The 14134-nt window shown below is 41.7% G+C and overlaps 1 protein-coding gene across 1 annotated transcript in view; it reads left to right on the forward strand.

Moving 5' to 3' along the window:
- Positions 1 to 12637, forward strand: part of LOC105994474 (RING finger and SPRY domain-containing protein 1-like) — an 18525-nt gene extending 5888 nt beyond the window's left edge. The window contains exon 2 of the mRNA XM_013028012.1: positions 12129 to 12637. Within this exon, the coding sequence (XP_012883466.1) occupies positions 12284 to 12637 (354 nt within the window). The 5' untranslated portion in view covers positions 12129 to 12283. The remainder of the gene's footprint in view (positions 1 to 12128) is intronic.
- Positions 12638 to 14134: the final 1497 nt, after the last annotated feature.

Consider the following 14134-nt stretch of genomic DNA (forward strand, 5'->3'; position numbering starts at 1 on the left):
CCCCCCCCTCCTCCTCCTCCCTCCTTTCTCTCTCATTTGTTTCTGGAAATTCCTTGTTCTATCCCAGCCCTAAATTTTTTTAATCATTGGCAGTTCTGGAATTTTTAAGTCAGGGTCTTGTGCTAGCTAGGCAAGTACTCTACTACTGTGTCATATTTCCCAGCCCTAAATGTTCCTTTTTCAATACTTTTTTTGAATGATAAAATGATTTGTTCTTTCTCCTTTGTACTGTTTCAGGTAAAGAATGTGTTTTGTACTTTTTTTCGGCCACAATATAAGTTTTTGACCACTGCTACAATTTAAAAGCTCTCAGGGAACCTTTCTCCCTGCCCCCCAGAAAAATGAAAGTCCCTTCAAAAGTGTACTTTCTTAGGATGCTAGGGTTTGAACTCAGGGCCTTGTAGACACCCTATACTTTAAGCCACACTTTAGTCCCAAAGGCATATTTTTTTTTTCTTAAACCAACTTCAGTGAGTAAGAAAGTATCAGAATCCTCCTGTGCTTCTCCTAGACTTCATGAAGGTTACAATTCAGAGGATAATAGTATCATATGTAATTTAAACCTCCTGGGCTCAATGTTATAGCAAATAGGTCATTTTGAACACCAGGTGCAAAGGCTCTTTCCTTTTTGTATGGGGGAGAAATTCCATCCTCAGTGTTCCAAAAGGATTGGTTCCAAAAACTGCAGATAGCACAATCTACCATGCTTGAGTCCCTTATGTAAAATGGTGCAATATTTATATATAAACTGTGCACATTTTCCCTCTTCTTTACACTATGTCTAAATTACTACTAATTAATGAAATGCAAATGCTGTATATTGGGAGGTTTTGGGGGGGCAGGGGAGTTTGCTGGTCCTAGGACTTGAACTCTGGGCTTAGGCTGTGTCCCTAAGCTTCTTTTATATAAGACTAATGTTCTACCACTTGAGCCACAGTGCCACTTCTGACTTTTTCTGAGTAGTTTATTGGAGGTAAGAGTTTCACGGGCTTTCCTGCCCAAGCTAGCTTTGAACCATAATCCTTAGATCTCAGCCTCCTGAGTAGGTAGGATTATAGGCAAGAGCCACTGGCCCAGCTTATACTATATTTTTTAAGAGAATAATGACCAAAAATAAGTCTGTACGTGTTCAGTACACGTTGTTGTTTTTAAAATTATCTATGGGGCTGGGAAGTTGGCTCAGTGGTAAAGTGCTTGCCTCTCATGCATGAAGTCCTAGGTTCAATTCCTCAGCACCACATAAGCAAAAAACAAAAACAAAAAAAAAACAAAATTATCTATGTAGTTGTCAAAGGAATTTCAGTCATAATTTTTTGGATTTTTTTCAAATATTTTTAATTTATAGCTAGTGAACCTGTAAATTCAGAACCTGTGGATATGGAGGGCTGACTGTATTTCATTCAGTCTTTCCCTTCTTTCCTCTATGAACAAAATGCCAGATTCTTTAGAGCCAATATACAGAAACACCTGTTTCAATTGGCAAATGTACTCTTGAAAGATGTCTATATTTTCTGTTGACATATTATAGTATCAAATAATCAGTCCTCTTGATTTCCATGTTTTCCTCCTTCTATTTTTAATCTTCAATAAGGAAATTACAGTCTGTGGGGTGGCCTGCATGGTAGTTTCAAAGCAGATATGTTTCTGGATAAGTTCCCTAATTTCATAGGTTTTGAAGATACAGATGTGTGCATTTGAGAAAACTCAGAATATATAAGCTTTAAGATTTGCACATTTCACTATATGAAAATCATTGAGGTCTAGCTAGTGATAGATATGCTGAGTTATTTTGGGAAGGCATACTAAAGCCAGTAGTTTACTTTGAAATGCAATGAAAATTATATACATTGATAATGGAGATTAATAGATACAATAAAAATAAGCAAATATAATATTAATGGCAGGCTCTAGGTAACTTACATGTAGATGTTTACTGTTCATAGTGAATTTTAATTTTACTGTATGATTGAAATTGTTCATAATAAAATAGTGGTGAGGCATTAAATATGACATCAGGTGCTATTATAACATACTTGCTGTCTGAGGGAAAATCTGAAAACATTTTCCAGAAAATCAATGATATATGGCTGCCATCTGTGCTGTTTGGTTTAGCCTTGGGTGGGGTGAAGGTGGAGATTGGGAAAAAGTACTACATCCTATAATGCTACTTGGAATGATGAGGTGAAGATTCCAGCAATAGTAATTTTGTGCCCAGTGTTAGTTTTTTCTTCCTTATAGTTATGCACTGAAGAAACTTCTCCCTTGAAAGTATAATCCTGAAGTCCTTTTTTCATGGAAAAGAAAGTTCTCTCTGTAACCGATGTGCTTAATAACCAAATGCAAGCAAATATTTGAAGAGATGAATCACTGATTCCTGGACCATTTGTTGGAGAGGGTTAGACCAGCTGGCCAGATGCCTGGGTGGTTAGCTAGCTGTGAGGGTAGAGGCTTGTGTTTTATTTTTTTTGGTGGTGGGGGGTGGTCCAGTCGTGGGGCCTGAACTCTAGGCCTGGGCGCTGTCCCTCAGCTCTTCAGCTCAAGGCTAGCGCTGTACCACTTGAGCCACAACGCCACTTCTGGCTTTTTTCTTTTTGCTTATGTGGTGCTGAGGAATCAAACCCAGGGCCTCATGCATGCAAGGCAAGAGCTCTACCACTGAGCCACCTTCCCAGCCCGAGGCTTGTGTTTTACACTGACAGCAAGTACCAGAACCTCACTGCTTTAGCAGAAGTTCACTGAGACTCTTAAGTTTGAGTTATTATTTCTGTCAGAGAAGTTTTGAAAATATAAAAAGCTAATAAATTACAAACAATATAGAAAAGTGAATAATATTTCTTTTTTAAAAAGGAATTGGTTGGTATGTCTTCACAGTAGAATATTTTTCTAGCATGCATGAGGCCTTGAGTTTGAGTCCCAGCACCCCCTCCCAAAAAAAAAGCAGGAACAAAATAATAATGACACAGTTCAGTCAAGTGAGATGACTCAAACCTGTAATTCTAGCTACTTGGAAGATGGGGGTTGAGACATCACAGTTTGAAGCCAACGGGAGCATAAAAATTTACAATTCCATTTTACTTGATATCTGGGTGCAGACTTCTTATCCCAACTACAAGGAAAGCACAATGGCCAGATGCAGTGGCACACGCCTGTTATCCCTAGTGACACAGGGAAGCACAAACTGGAGGATCTCAGCTGAGTCAAATCTAGACATAAAGTGAGATCCTGCCTCAAAAATAACCAAGGCTGAAAGAGGCTGGGAACATGGCTCAAGTGGTAGACCTCCACGGCATAAGGCCTTAACTTCAATTCCCAAAACCATCAAATAATGATGATAATGATTACACAAGTTTTTTACTATTATTATTTTGGTGATACTGGAGTTTGAATTTATGGCCTCGTGCTTGCTAGACAGGCACTTCCACTACTTGAGCTAAGTCTCCAGACCTAATAATGCTATACTTAAAAATAATGTATGTGTAGCCGGGCGCTGGTGGCTCACGCCTGTAATCCTAGCTACTCAGGAGGCTGAGATCTGAGGATCGCGGTTCAAAGCCAGCCCGGGCAGGAGAGACCGTGAGACTCCTATCTCCAATAAACCACCAGAAAACTGGCGCTGTAGCTCAAGTGGTAGAGCGCTCGCCTTGAGCTGAAGAGCTGAGGGACAGCGCCCAGGCCCAGAGTTCAAGTCCCACGACCAAAAAAATAATAATAATAATAATAATAATGTATGTGTAAAAGAAATGTTTACTTGTAAACTTGCAGCAAAATAGTTACCAATAATCTAATGGCTTTAGAAGTTTTGCTATTTAGATAGTCCACTAAATAATGACATGAGTCATAAAAATTGTCATTAAATCCATTGATGATTGTCTTGACCATAGATTTACACCTGATGTATTTACATAATTACGTATATTTAAATTATGTGAATAACTCTTTTTCACCTCTCAAAATTGACTTTATGAGCCATTGCTGATTCTGTTTAATCTTCCAACCCTGGATGATACTATCTGTAAGCTGGCTACAGCATACATACATAATGATGCTTCCTGCAATAGACAAATGCAGCTAATTTTTATAGCATCTGTTACTTCTGTAGAACAATGTGTTTTATTGTGACATGTTCAGATGTAAATATTATTCACTTTGTTGCTATGTGTTGTACATCTAACTAATGGATACTATTCTCCAGTGGTTATTTTGGTCAACATCTTCAAAGGTAGTTTCCATTCATGTTTCCAGGAAGGGTTATCAACATTTTTGGACCCTATAAAAAAAAATCACCCTTTAAGCCAGGTGTAGGTGGCTTATGCCTGTAATCCTAGCTACTCAGGAGGCTGAGATCTGAGGATCACGGTTCAAAGCCAGCCAGGGCAGGAAACTCTGTGAGACTCTTTTTTTTTTTCTTTTTTTTTTTTTGTTGGTCGTGGGGCTTGAACTCTGGGCTTGGGCACTGCTCTTGTGCTCTTCAGCTCAAGGCAAGCGCACTACCACTTGAGCCACAGCACCACTTCCGGTTTTCTAGCAGTTTATTGGAGATAAGAGTCTCACAAACTTTCCTGCCCGGGCTGGCTTTGAACCGAGATCCTCAGATCTCAGCCTCCTGAGTAGCTAGGATTACAGGCGTGAGCCACCGGCGCCTGGCTCTCTATGAGACTCTTATTTCCAATAAACCATTCAGAAAACCAGAAGTGGCGCTGTAGCTCAAGTGGTAGAGCACTTGCCTTGAGCTGAGGGCTGAGGGACAGTGCTCAGGCCCAGAGTTCAAGCCCCATGACTGACACACACACACATACACACACATACACACACACTCTCTCTCTCTCTCTCTCTCTCTCTCTCTCTCTCTCTCTCTCACTCTTTAGCATCTCAGTGTGTCCCTTCCTGTAGTCAGTTGGTCCTATTAGTTATGCCAGGTTCTGTGGTAAAGTACTATAACAGATTTTCAGACCTGGCTGCCATCAGAATCACCTAAGAAGCTTTTAAGAGAACCCAGGCTTGGCAATACCCTGGATTCTGGTTGTGTTGGAGCTATACTATGAGGTAAGAACTATGAATATCTCTGCTTTATAAACTGTATAACAGGTTGATTAGGATGTATAACAGTAAACACTACAGAGCTAGAACTTGTACCATGTCTGACTGTAAAGCTCGTTCTGTAATTGGCTTCTGACATCCTGTGGAAATACTGTAAACTCAGTCCTGAAAATGGTCATGTCAGGTGTAGGTGGCTCACTCCTGTAATCCTAGCTACTCAGGAGGCTGATATCTGAGGATCATGCAGCCCAGGAAGGAAAGCCTATGAGACTCTTATCTTCAATTAACCACCAAAAAGCTAGAAGCAGAATTGTGGCTCAAGCCATATAGTACTGCAAAAATAAAAAAATAAATAAAAAGGAAAATGGGACACTGTTTTTTTGTTTGTTTGTTTGTTTTTGGTCAGCCGTGGGGTTTGAACTCTGGGCCTGGGTGCTTTCCCTCAGCTTTTAAGCAAAAGGTAAGCACTCTACCACTTGAGCCACTTCTGGTTTTCTGGTGGTTTATTGGAGATAAGATTCTCATGGACTTTCCTGCCTTGGCTGGCTTTGAACCTTGATCCTCAGATCTGAGCCTCCTGAGTAGCTAGGATTATAGGAGTGAGCTATCTACACCTGACATGACCATTTTCAGGACTGAGTATCTAAGATTACAAGTGTGAGCCACCAGGGCCCAGCCTGCTTTTTTTTTTTTTAAATGAGATAAAAGGAAGTTGTTTTGTATTTATTTAGCCTTATTATCCAATTGGTAATTTGTTAAATATCATGAGAGTACTATTGTGTTGGTATACTTCATTAGTCTCAGGAAGTTCATAAATTGTTCATAAATTGTTGTTATGTAGTCTGGACTACATAACAAGACACTGTTAAGGGGGACCAAGAGAAGTATTTTAAGTAGCCACCCTTTCAAAGGAGGAAGAGAAAGAGGGGGAGGGAGGAGAAGGAGAGGGAGGGGAAGAAAGAAAGGGAAAGAAAGAGAAAGATGGAAGGAAAGAACGAAAGAAAAAGGAAGAAGAGGGGGAGGTGGTGGCAACTATGTGGGGGTTTTTTTGTTTGTTGTTTTGTTTTGCCAGTCCTGGGGCTTGAACTCGGGGCCTATTTTCTCTGAGCTTTCTCTGACCTTCTCTGTGTTCAAGGCTAGTGCTCTACCACTTGGGACACAGTACCACTTCTGGATTTTTCTGTTTTATGTGGTACTGAGGAATTGAACTCAGGGTTTCATGAATGCTAGACAAATATTCCACACTAAGCCACATTCCCAGCCTGAAGTTCTATGTTTTCAGTTCTGATAAATCCAGAGGATCATATCCTTTGTGCGTCCTTTGTGCCCTGCCTATGGCAGTCATCCTCAAGCATTCTTTGCCCATTTTGGAAATTCTGAAAGTAATAGTTCGTGTTTTGGGGTGTTTCATAGGCTTTCCTCTGTGTAATGCCTCAGGGATTCCACTACCTCATAATACTCTTCTTTTATCTGGTCTTTACATTTTATCTTGTTGAAAGAGACTTGTTTTAAAGTATGTGAAAACTTCTTGTCAGAGTGGGTGTCATGAGCTTGTAGTCTTGGCTACTTGAGAGGCTGAGGCAAGATAATTCAGTAAAACTCTATCTAGTGAGCAGGAGGTACTGAGTTCAACACTCAGTATGAGGGGGAAAATTAATGATTCTGTATTCTATTGATATGTCTTAGCAAAAAATGTTTTACGTAGGATAAAATTGAGATATAGAGAAAATTGAGATCCTCTTCACATGCATACTCAACAAAGTGATCCTCTTCTTTTTTTTCTTTTTTTTTTTCCCCTATGCCACTGAATTTTGAACTCAGAGCCTTGAGCTTGAACTCCTGGACTTAAGTGATCCTCTTTGTTTGTTGTTAAGTATTTTGAATAACTTAATGTAGCTTAATTCTCTTGACATTAAACTCTATGTAATCCCCTGTCTTCTCTTGAGCTCACCTTAACATTCTCATATCATTGCTAGTTTTTAATATCTGCTTTCTCCTAAGATGTCTAGATGGATTGAATCTATTGTTTGCATCTCCTATCCCATCCTGCTTCCCATACTGATGTGTGGAAAGGCTCTGACATATTAGAGAAGCCAGTGGAACCCGCTCTGCCCTCAATGTTGAGCACAGTCCTGGGCCCTCACCATGGGGAAGGAGTTTAGAACCTGAGAGCGCTTCCTCAGAGGGCAGAAGCATTCCTCGGGAATTTCTTTATATTGGACCTTGGACTACTGCCTTCCACTATCTCCAGTGTGTTAGTTGGTTTAGCCACAGATTAGAAATATATGGAGCTATTTTTTTATTAGCATCAATTATTTGTATAAAATAATGGGTTTTATTGTAACATGTTGGGTAAAATATGATCGCGGCATGATGGCTCATACCTATAATTCTAGCTATTTAGGAGGCAGAAATCAGAAGGATCAGGATTCAAAGCCAGCCAGACAAAAAGATAACTATACCCCACCTCAATTTTTTTTTTTTTTTTGGTTGGTTGTGGGGCTTGAACTCTGTCTGGGCTTGGGCGCTGTCCCTCAGCAATTTATCTCAAGGCATGCGTTCTACTGCTTGAACCACAGCGCCACTTGGCTAATTGGAGATAAGAGTCTCACGGCCTTTCCTGCCCGGGGATGGCTTTGACGGGAGATCCTTAGATCTCAGCCTCCTGAGTAGCTAGGATTACAGGCGTGAGCCACCAGTGCCCAGCCCCACCTCAATTTTTAAAAAACAAGCAAACAACCTTTGCAGTCCTTCTATTCATATTTCCCAAGTAGCTGGGTTTAGAAAAGGATTGCAATTCAGGCCTGCCCTGAACTGCAAAAATAATAATTTTTAAAAAGCCAACCTTATCAGAAAAATAATCAAACCAATAAAGCTGGAGCATGGTTTAGGTGCCTTCCTAGCAATTATAAGGCCTTGGGTTCAATACCCAGTCTCCAATTTTTTATTTTTATTTGTTTTTTATTTTTATTTTTTGTTGGTTGTGGGACTTGAACTCTGGGCCTGGGTGCTATCCCTCAGCTTTTCAGCTCAAGGTGAGTGCTCTGCCATTTGAGCCATAGTGCTACTTCCAGTTTTCTGGTGGTTTATTGGAGATAAGAGTCTCATAGACTTTCCTTCCTGGGCTGGCTTTGAACCGTGATCCTCAGATCTCAACTTCCTAAGTAGCTAGGATGACAGGTGTAAGCCACCAGTGCCCAACATTCCTTTTTTTTTTTTTTGGTGAGTCATGGGGCCTGAACTCTGGGTCTGGGTGCTGTCCCTTAGCTCTTCAGCTCAAGGCTAGTGCTCTACCACTTGGCTTTTTTTTTTGCTTATGTGGTGCTGAGGAATTGAATCCAGGTCCTCATACATGCAAGGTAAGCACTCTACCAGTGAGCCACCTTCCCAGCCTTCCAATTTTTTTTGATAAGATCTTAAAAATTAATAACTTTCCAGACACACTGGTAGCTTATGCCTGTATTCCTAGCCACTCAGGAGGCTGAGTCCGAGGATCATGGTTCAAAGCCAGCCCAGGCAGAAAAGTCTTAATCTCTAGTTAACCCCCAAAAAGCTGGAAGTGGGGCTGAGGCTCAAGTGGTAGAGTACTAGCCTTCAACAATATAGCTCAGGGATAGTGACCAGGTCTTGAGTTCAAGCTCACATACACACACACACACACACACACACACACACACACACACACACATTGCTAGCTGGACACCAACGGCTCAAACCTATAATTCTAGCTATCCTGAGATCTGAGGATCAAGATTCTAGCCACCCTGGGAAGACAAATCCCATAGATTGTTAATCTCCAGTTGATCAACAAATAGCCAGAAGGGAAGATGTGGGGTAGCTCAAGTGGTAGAGTGACAGCCTTAAGTTAAAAAGCTAATAAGCAAGAGTACCAAGCCCTGAATTCAAATCTTAATACTGTCACATTAAAAGAAAAGGGGGGGGGGGAAGGATGAGAAAGGGAGAGAGAAATGAAGGAAATGAAGGGAAGGGAGAAGAGAAGAAGAAAAAGAAAGAATGTGATATGTTAAGCTTTCAAGGAGGGGCCTGGGAAGATGGCTCAGTGGTAGCGTGCTTGCCTTGCATGCATGAGACCCTGGGTTCAATTCCTTCAGTGTCACACAAGCAGTAAAAGCTGTAAGTGGCGCTGTGGCTCGTGATAGAGTGCAAGATTTCAAGGAAGTACTTAAGTGGCATAATTGCCTGAGCTACTAGCCAGCCATAGGCCTGCCAGAAAACCTTTCATGTAAATCATCTTAGCAGTGCCTATCTTTGTAAAATCTGAGAAGGTCCAGAGCATTGTATTTGTTGTAATCTCAGCACTCAGGTGCTGAGGCAGGAGGATGAGATTACAAGTGTATATCACCATGTTGGTTTTAGAACATGGGTACTTAAATGTTGCTTTGTGGTCTGTTACAAAAACCAGCATAACTTATAAGATTAATAGAAATTTATGCCATAGACCCTTTTAACATATAGTTATTTCTGGTCTTGTCTCAATCTTTTTGTTTTTTTGTTTGTTTGTGGGGCTTTTTTGTCTTTTTTGGGTCTGGTTGTGGGACCTGAACTCTGGGCCTGGGCGCTGTCCCTCAGCTCTTCAGCTCAAGGCTAGCGCTCTACCACTTGAGCCACAGTGCCACTTCCTGCTTTTTTCTTTTTGCTTATGTGGTGCTGAGGAATTGAACCCAGAGCCTCAGGCATGCAAGGCAAGCACTCTACCATTGAGCCACCTTCCCAGCCCCTTGTCTCAATCTTTTTAAGCATTTAAGTCTCTCAGTTGCTACTATCTGGAAGAAATTAAGCGCTTGTGCCTGCAGTAGATGTCATTTATTTGAATTCTTTGCTGGATTTTAATGTGTTCTCCCTTCCTTGCATTCTTTTTGTTGTTGTTGCCAGAGCTGAGGACCCAACTCAAGGCCTTGCGTTTGCCAGGCAAGTGCTCTTCCGCTGAGCTAAAACCTCCAGCCCCAATATATTCATTCTTTTAAGTGCAACCTCTAAACTTTAAAAGACAGCCTCACTGGTTTGGAGGAACTAAGAAGATCCATAGGGGTTCAGCCTCTGCTCTCTTGGTAGTCTGGGGGAAGATATCTATTTCCTTTCTCCTCTCGTTTATTCCCTCCCATTCCTTTATGCTAAATTGTATTTTTTCATACATATTTACTTGTATGTGTATATATTTACATATGTGAATATGTATATATACATACATGTATAGACTTTGGTTTTTTTTGGTCCGTGGTGGGGCTTGAACTCTGGGCTTGGGCACTGTCCCTGTGCTCTTCAGCTCAAGGCGAGTGCTCTCCCGCTTAAGCCACAGCGCCATTTCTGGTTTTCTGTTGGTTTATTGGAGATAAGGGTCTCATAAACTTTCGTACCTGGGCTGGCTTTGAACTGCGATCCTCAGATCTCAGCCTCCTGAGTAGCTAGGATTACAGGCGTGAGCTACCGGCACCCGGGTCAAGTATAGACTTTTCATATCTCCCATATCCCTTCCTCTCCTTCTTCTGATTCTCCCCTATAAGTAGAAGCGGGGAAAATGCTATGAATCCATCCAGAATAATGGAATAATTTTTCTCTTCTAATCCCACTAAGTTATAAATGTTATATACATCTAATCTTGATCAAGTGCTCAGGACATGAGGAATTAGTTGTCTGTTCTTTATATGTGCTAGCTTGCAAATGTCAGCATGATTCTTTAAATATAATTTTATTGTTTTTAAGGTGTTCTACAGAGGGGTTACTATTTTATAAGTCAGGTAATGAGTACAGTTCTTTTTGGACAATGTCACCCCTTCTTTGGCTTTTCCCCGTTTACTCCTCCTGTCCCTGCCACAAGTTGCGTAGTTCATTTCCCACATATACTGAATATCAGGGCTGTCAGCATGATTTTTTTACTTTTTGCTACCAGCCTTATGCCTTGTCTGCTACTTCTAAGTCTTTCCTTCTTTCCAGACTTAAGCCAATTTTCCTAGCTCAGTGGGTTTAGGATAAGTGACTATGTGGGATGAGAATAGCCCCACATGAATTCAGAGGGCAGGGAACTGTGCCTTCGTTGTCTTTGTTCTTCTGCTCCCTGCCTGGTGTTTTGCACATAGTTCTTAGTATTTTTAGACAAAAATAGTGGTTGCATCTTATTCTTGTAGCAGTCACAGACATGCTGTGCAGCAAACTGATCATCATGAGAATGAAGCTTTGTGATAAGAATTTGTATTTCCCAGTGTCTTGTGTCCCTACAGGAAAACTTTGTAACAATTGGATGATTTCTGTAAATTCTTGGATAAGCCTCCTTTGAGGCTTGTGTTTCTGTACAGATAGGAAGATACATCACTACAACATTTGCTCATGTTTATAAACACTGATTGGAACTCCTGATTGGTTTACAAGGACATGGTTTAGCAGTCACATTTATTTATTTATTTATTTATTTTTCCAGTCTTGGGGCTTGAACTCAGGGCCTGGACTCTGTCCCTGAATCTTTCTGTGCTCAAGGCTTGCACTATACCACTGGAGCCACAGCACCACTTCCAGCTTTTTCTGGTACTGAGTAATCAAACCCAGGGCTTCTTGCATGCTAGGCAAGCACTCTGCCACAAGGTACATTACCAGCCCTAGCAGTCAACTTTATAATATAGTGATTAAAAGGAACTGGTTGGCCTGGCGCCCATGGTGCACGCCTGTAATCCTAGCTATTCAGGAGGCTGAGATCTGAGGATCGTGGTTCAAAGCCAGCCCGGTTCAAAGCCAGCCCGGGCAGCAAAGTCCATGAGACTCTTATCTCCAATAAACCACTAGAAGACCGGAAATGACACTGTGGCTCAAGCAGTAGAGTGTTGCCTTGAACTGAAGAGCGCAGGGACAGCACCCAGGCGCAGAGTTCAAGCCCCACGAATGACCATAAAAAAAGAAAGGAATTGGTTGGTTGGTCGGTCATACTGTAATCCAAAAATAGCTCTTCGGGTTGGAAACCTATAAAGCAACCAAAGATGATTCTTAGTTGTAATCTGAAGACCTATAAGCAAAACTAGGAAAGTTTGTATAATTGAGTGGCCAAGAATCTTCTATTCATTTTTCTTTTTTTCCCTTTCTTACAGAATTCCCAGTGGATGACCAGCATTCCCTGTAGCTGATAATGTTGAAGAACAACTCTGCAGCTTTCTTTGGAATTCAGTTTTTAAACACGAATAGAATGCAAGTTCCTCAACTCCAGATTATGAAAACAGTACTTGGAAAACTGAAAACTATCTAAATGATTGTCTTTGGTTGGGCCGTGTTCTTAGCGAGCAGAAGCCTTGGCCAGGGTCTGCTGTTGACTTTTGAGGAGCACATAGCCCACCTATTGGGGACTATAGGTGCCACTACTACCATGGGCAATTCCTGTATCTGCCGTGATGACAGTGGAGCAGAAGACAGTGTTGACACCCACCAGCAGCAGGCCGAGAACAGTGCAGTCCCCACTGCTGACACGAGGAGCCAACCTAGAGACCCTGTTCGGCCTCCTAGGAGGGGCCGAGGACCCCATGAGCCAAGGCGAAAGAAACAGAATGTGGATGGCCTAGTGCTGGACACATTGGCGGTTATACGGACTCTAGTTGACAAGTAAGTATCTGCTGATTCAATGCCGCCTCCAGTGTACCGGAAATGTTCTGCTAGGAGCCTCAACTTCTGGACTTCTCCAGTTCATTCAGGATGTATTCGTCAAACCTTGTGCTCATAGTCCAAAGGAGAATATTTCTTCCCTGTGGTAACAGAGTAAATGATAAGATTTGATGTTTTCCCTTCTACCACCTACTACTGTGTGCAAATGTCAAAACATTTTGGTAGCATAAAATGCCAAGTAAAACTATCTCTAGTAGGGAATTTAGTAAATACAGAGTGGTTGTGATGCCAGCTACAATGGGAAGTAGTTTTATGTCTGCCTGTTCCACGGACAGTCATCATGAATTGTCCTACCAAGGGCATGTTTAGATGCAGCTTTTGTTGACAGTTATGCACCAAGGGTCAGGAAACTTTTTCTTCTCCCCCTCCCATGCCTGCCCCCACCACACCCTGTTCTCCTGTTTTAGTATTTGTTTTTCGTTGTTTCTTTTTAGATGGTAAGTTTGAACTCAGGGACTTATGGATAAGCCACACCTGCTCATTCTTGACACTGGTTATTTTTGAGATAGGGTCTCAATTCCTGCCTTGGACAAACTTGGGCTGTGATCCACCTATTTTAGGCTTCCAGTATAACTGGGATGATAGATATGTGTTACCAGGCTCAGATTCTGCTGTTGAAATGGAATCCTGTGATCCTTTCTGCCTGGGCTAGCCTGGTACTACCATTCTTCCAATATCAATCTCCCAAGTAGTGAAGATTACAGGCATGAGCCCCTGGTTCCCAACTCTGCTTTAATATTTATTTGGCCTCTTAGATCCATTGTGGGAGCTTATAAATTGAAACCACAGGGCATACCTGAACTTGTGTTGTCTCTCCCCTGGTTTGTGTAACTCAGGAAAAGTAAATCTCAGATTAAATAACAGTGAAATTAAAGGGCATTATTCAAGTTGAAAAAACAGATTAACTTAAGTTTGTTTGGAAAGTAAGGGCATAAATTTTTGGACCATCATGGACCTGAGTTCACCACTGGGCCTGCACTTACTAGCTGCATGACATTGGGAAGAACTTCTTAGCCCTCAGAGCCCTCTTCTGTAAAATGGAAATGATACTTTTCATAAGAGAACTACAGTGAGATAATGGTGTATAATAGTTACTCAATAGATAGCAGTACATTTTTTAAAAGTTATTTCTGGGGCTGGGAAGATGGCTCAGTGGTAGAGCGCTTGCCTTGCATGCCTCTGAGGCCCTGGGTTCGATTCCTCAGCATCACATAAGAAAAAAGAAAAAAGCTGGAAGTGGCCCTGTGGCTCAAAGGGTAGAGCGTTAGCCTTGCTGAAGACCTGAGGGACAGCGCCCAGGCCCAGAGTTCAGGCCCCACGACCGGACTCAAAAAAAAAACAAAAAAAGGGGCTGGGAAGGTGGCTCAGTGGTAGAGCGCTTGCCTTGCATGCCTGAAGCCCTGGGTTCGATTCCTCAGCACCACATAAGCAAAAAGAAAAA

Source organism: Dipodomys ordii, unplaced genomic scaffold (assembly GCF_000151885.1).
Source record: "Dipodomys ordii isolate 6190 unplaced genomic scaffold, Dord_2.0 Scaffold106, whole genome shotgun sequence".
Classification (NCBI taxonomy): domain Eukaryota; kingdom Metazoa; phylum Chordata; class Mammalia; order Rodentia; family Heteromyidae; genus Dipodomys; species Dipodomys ordii.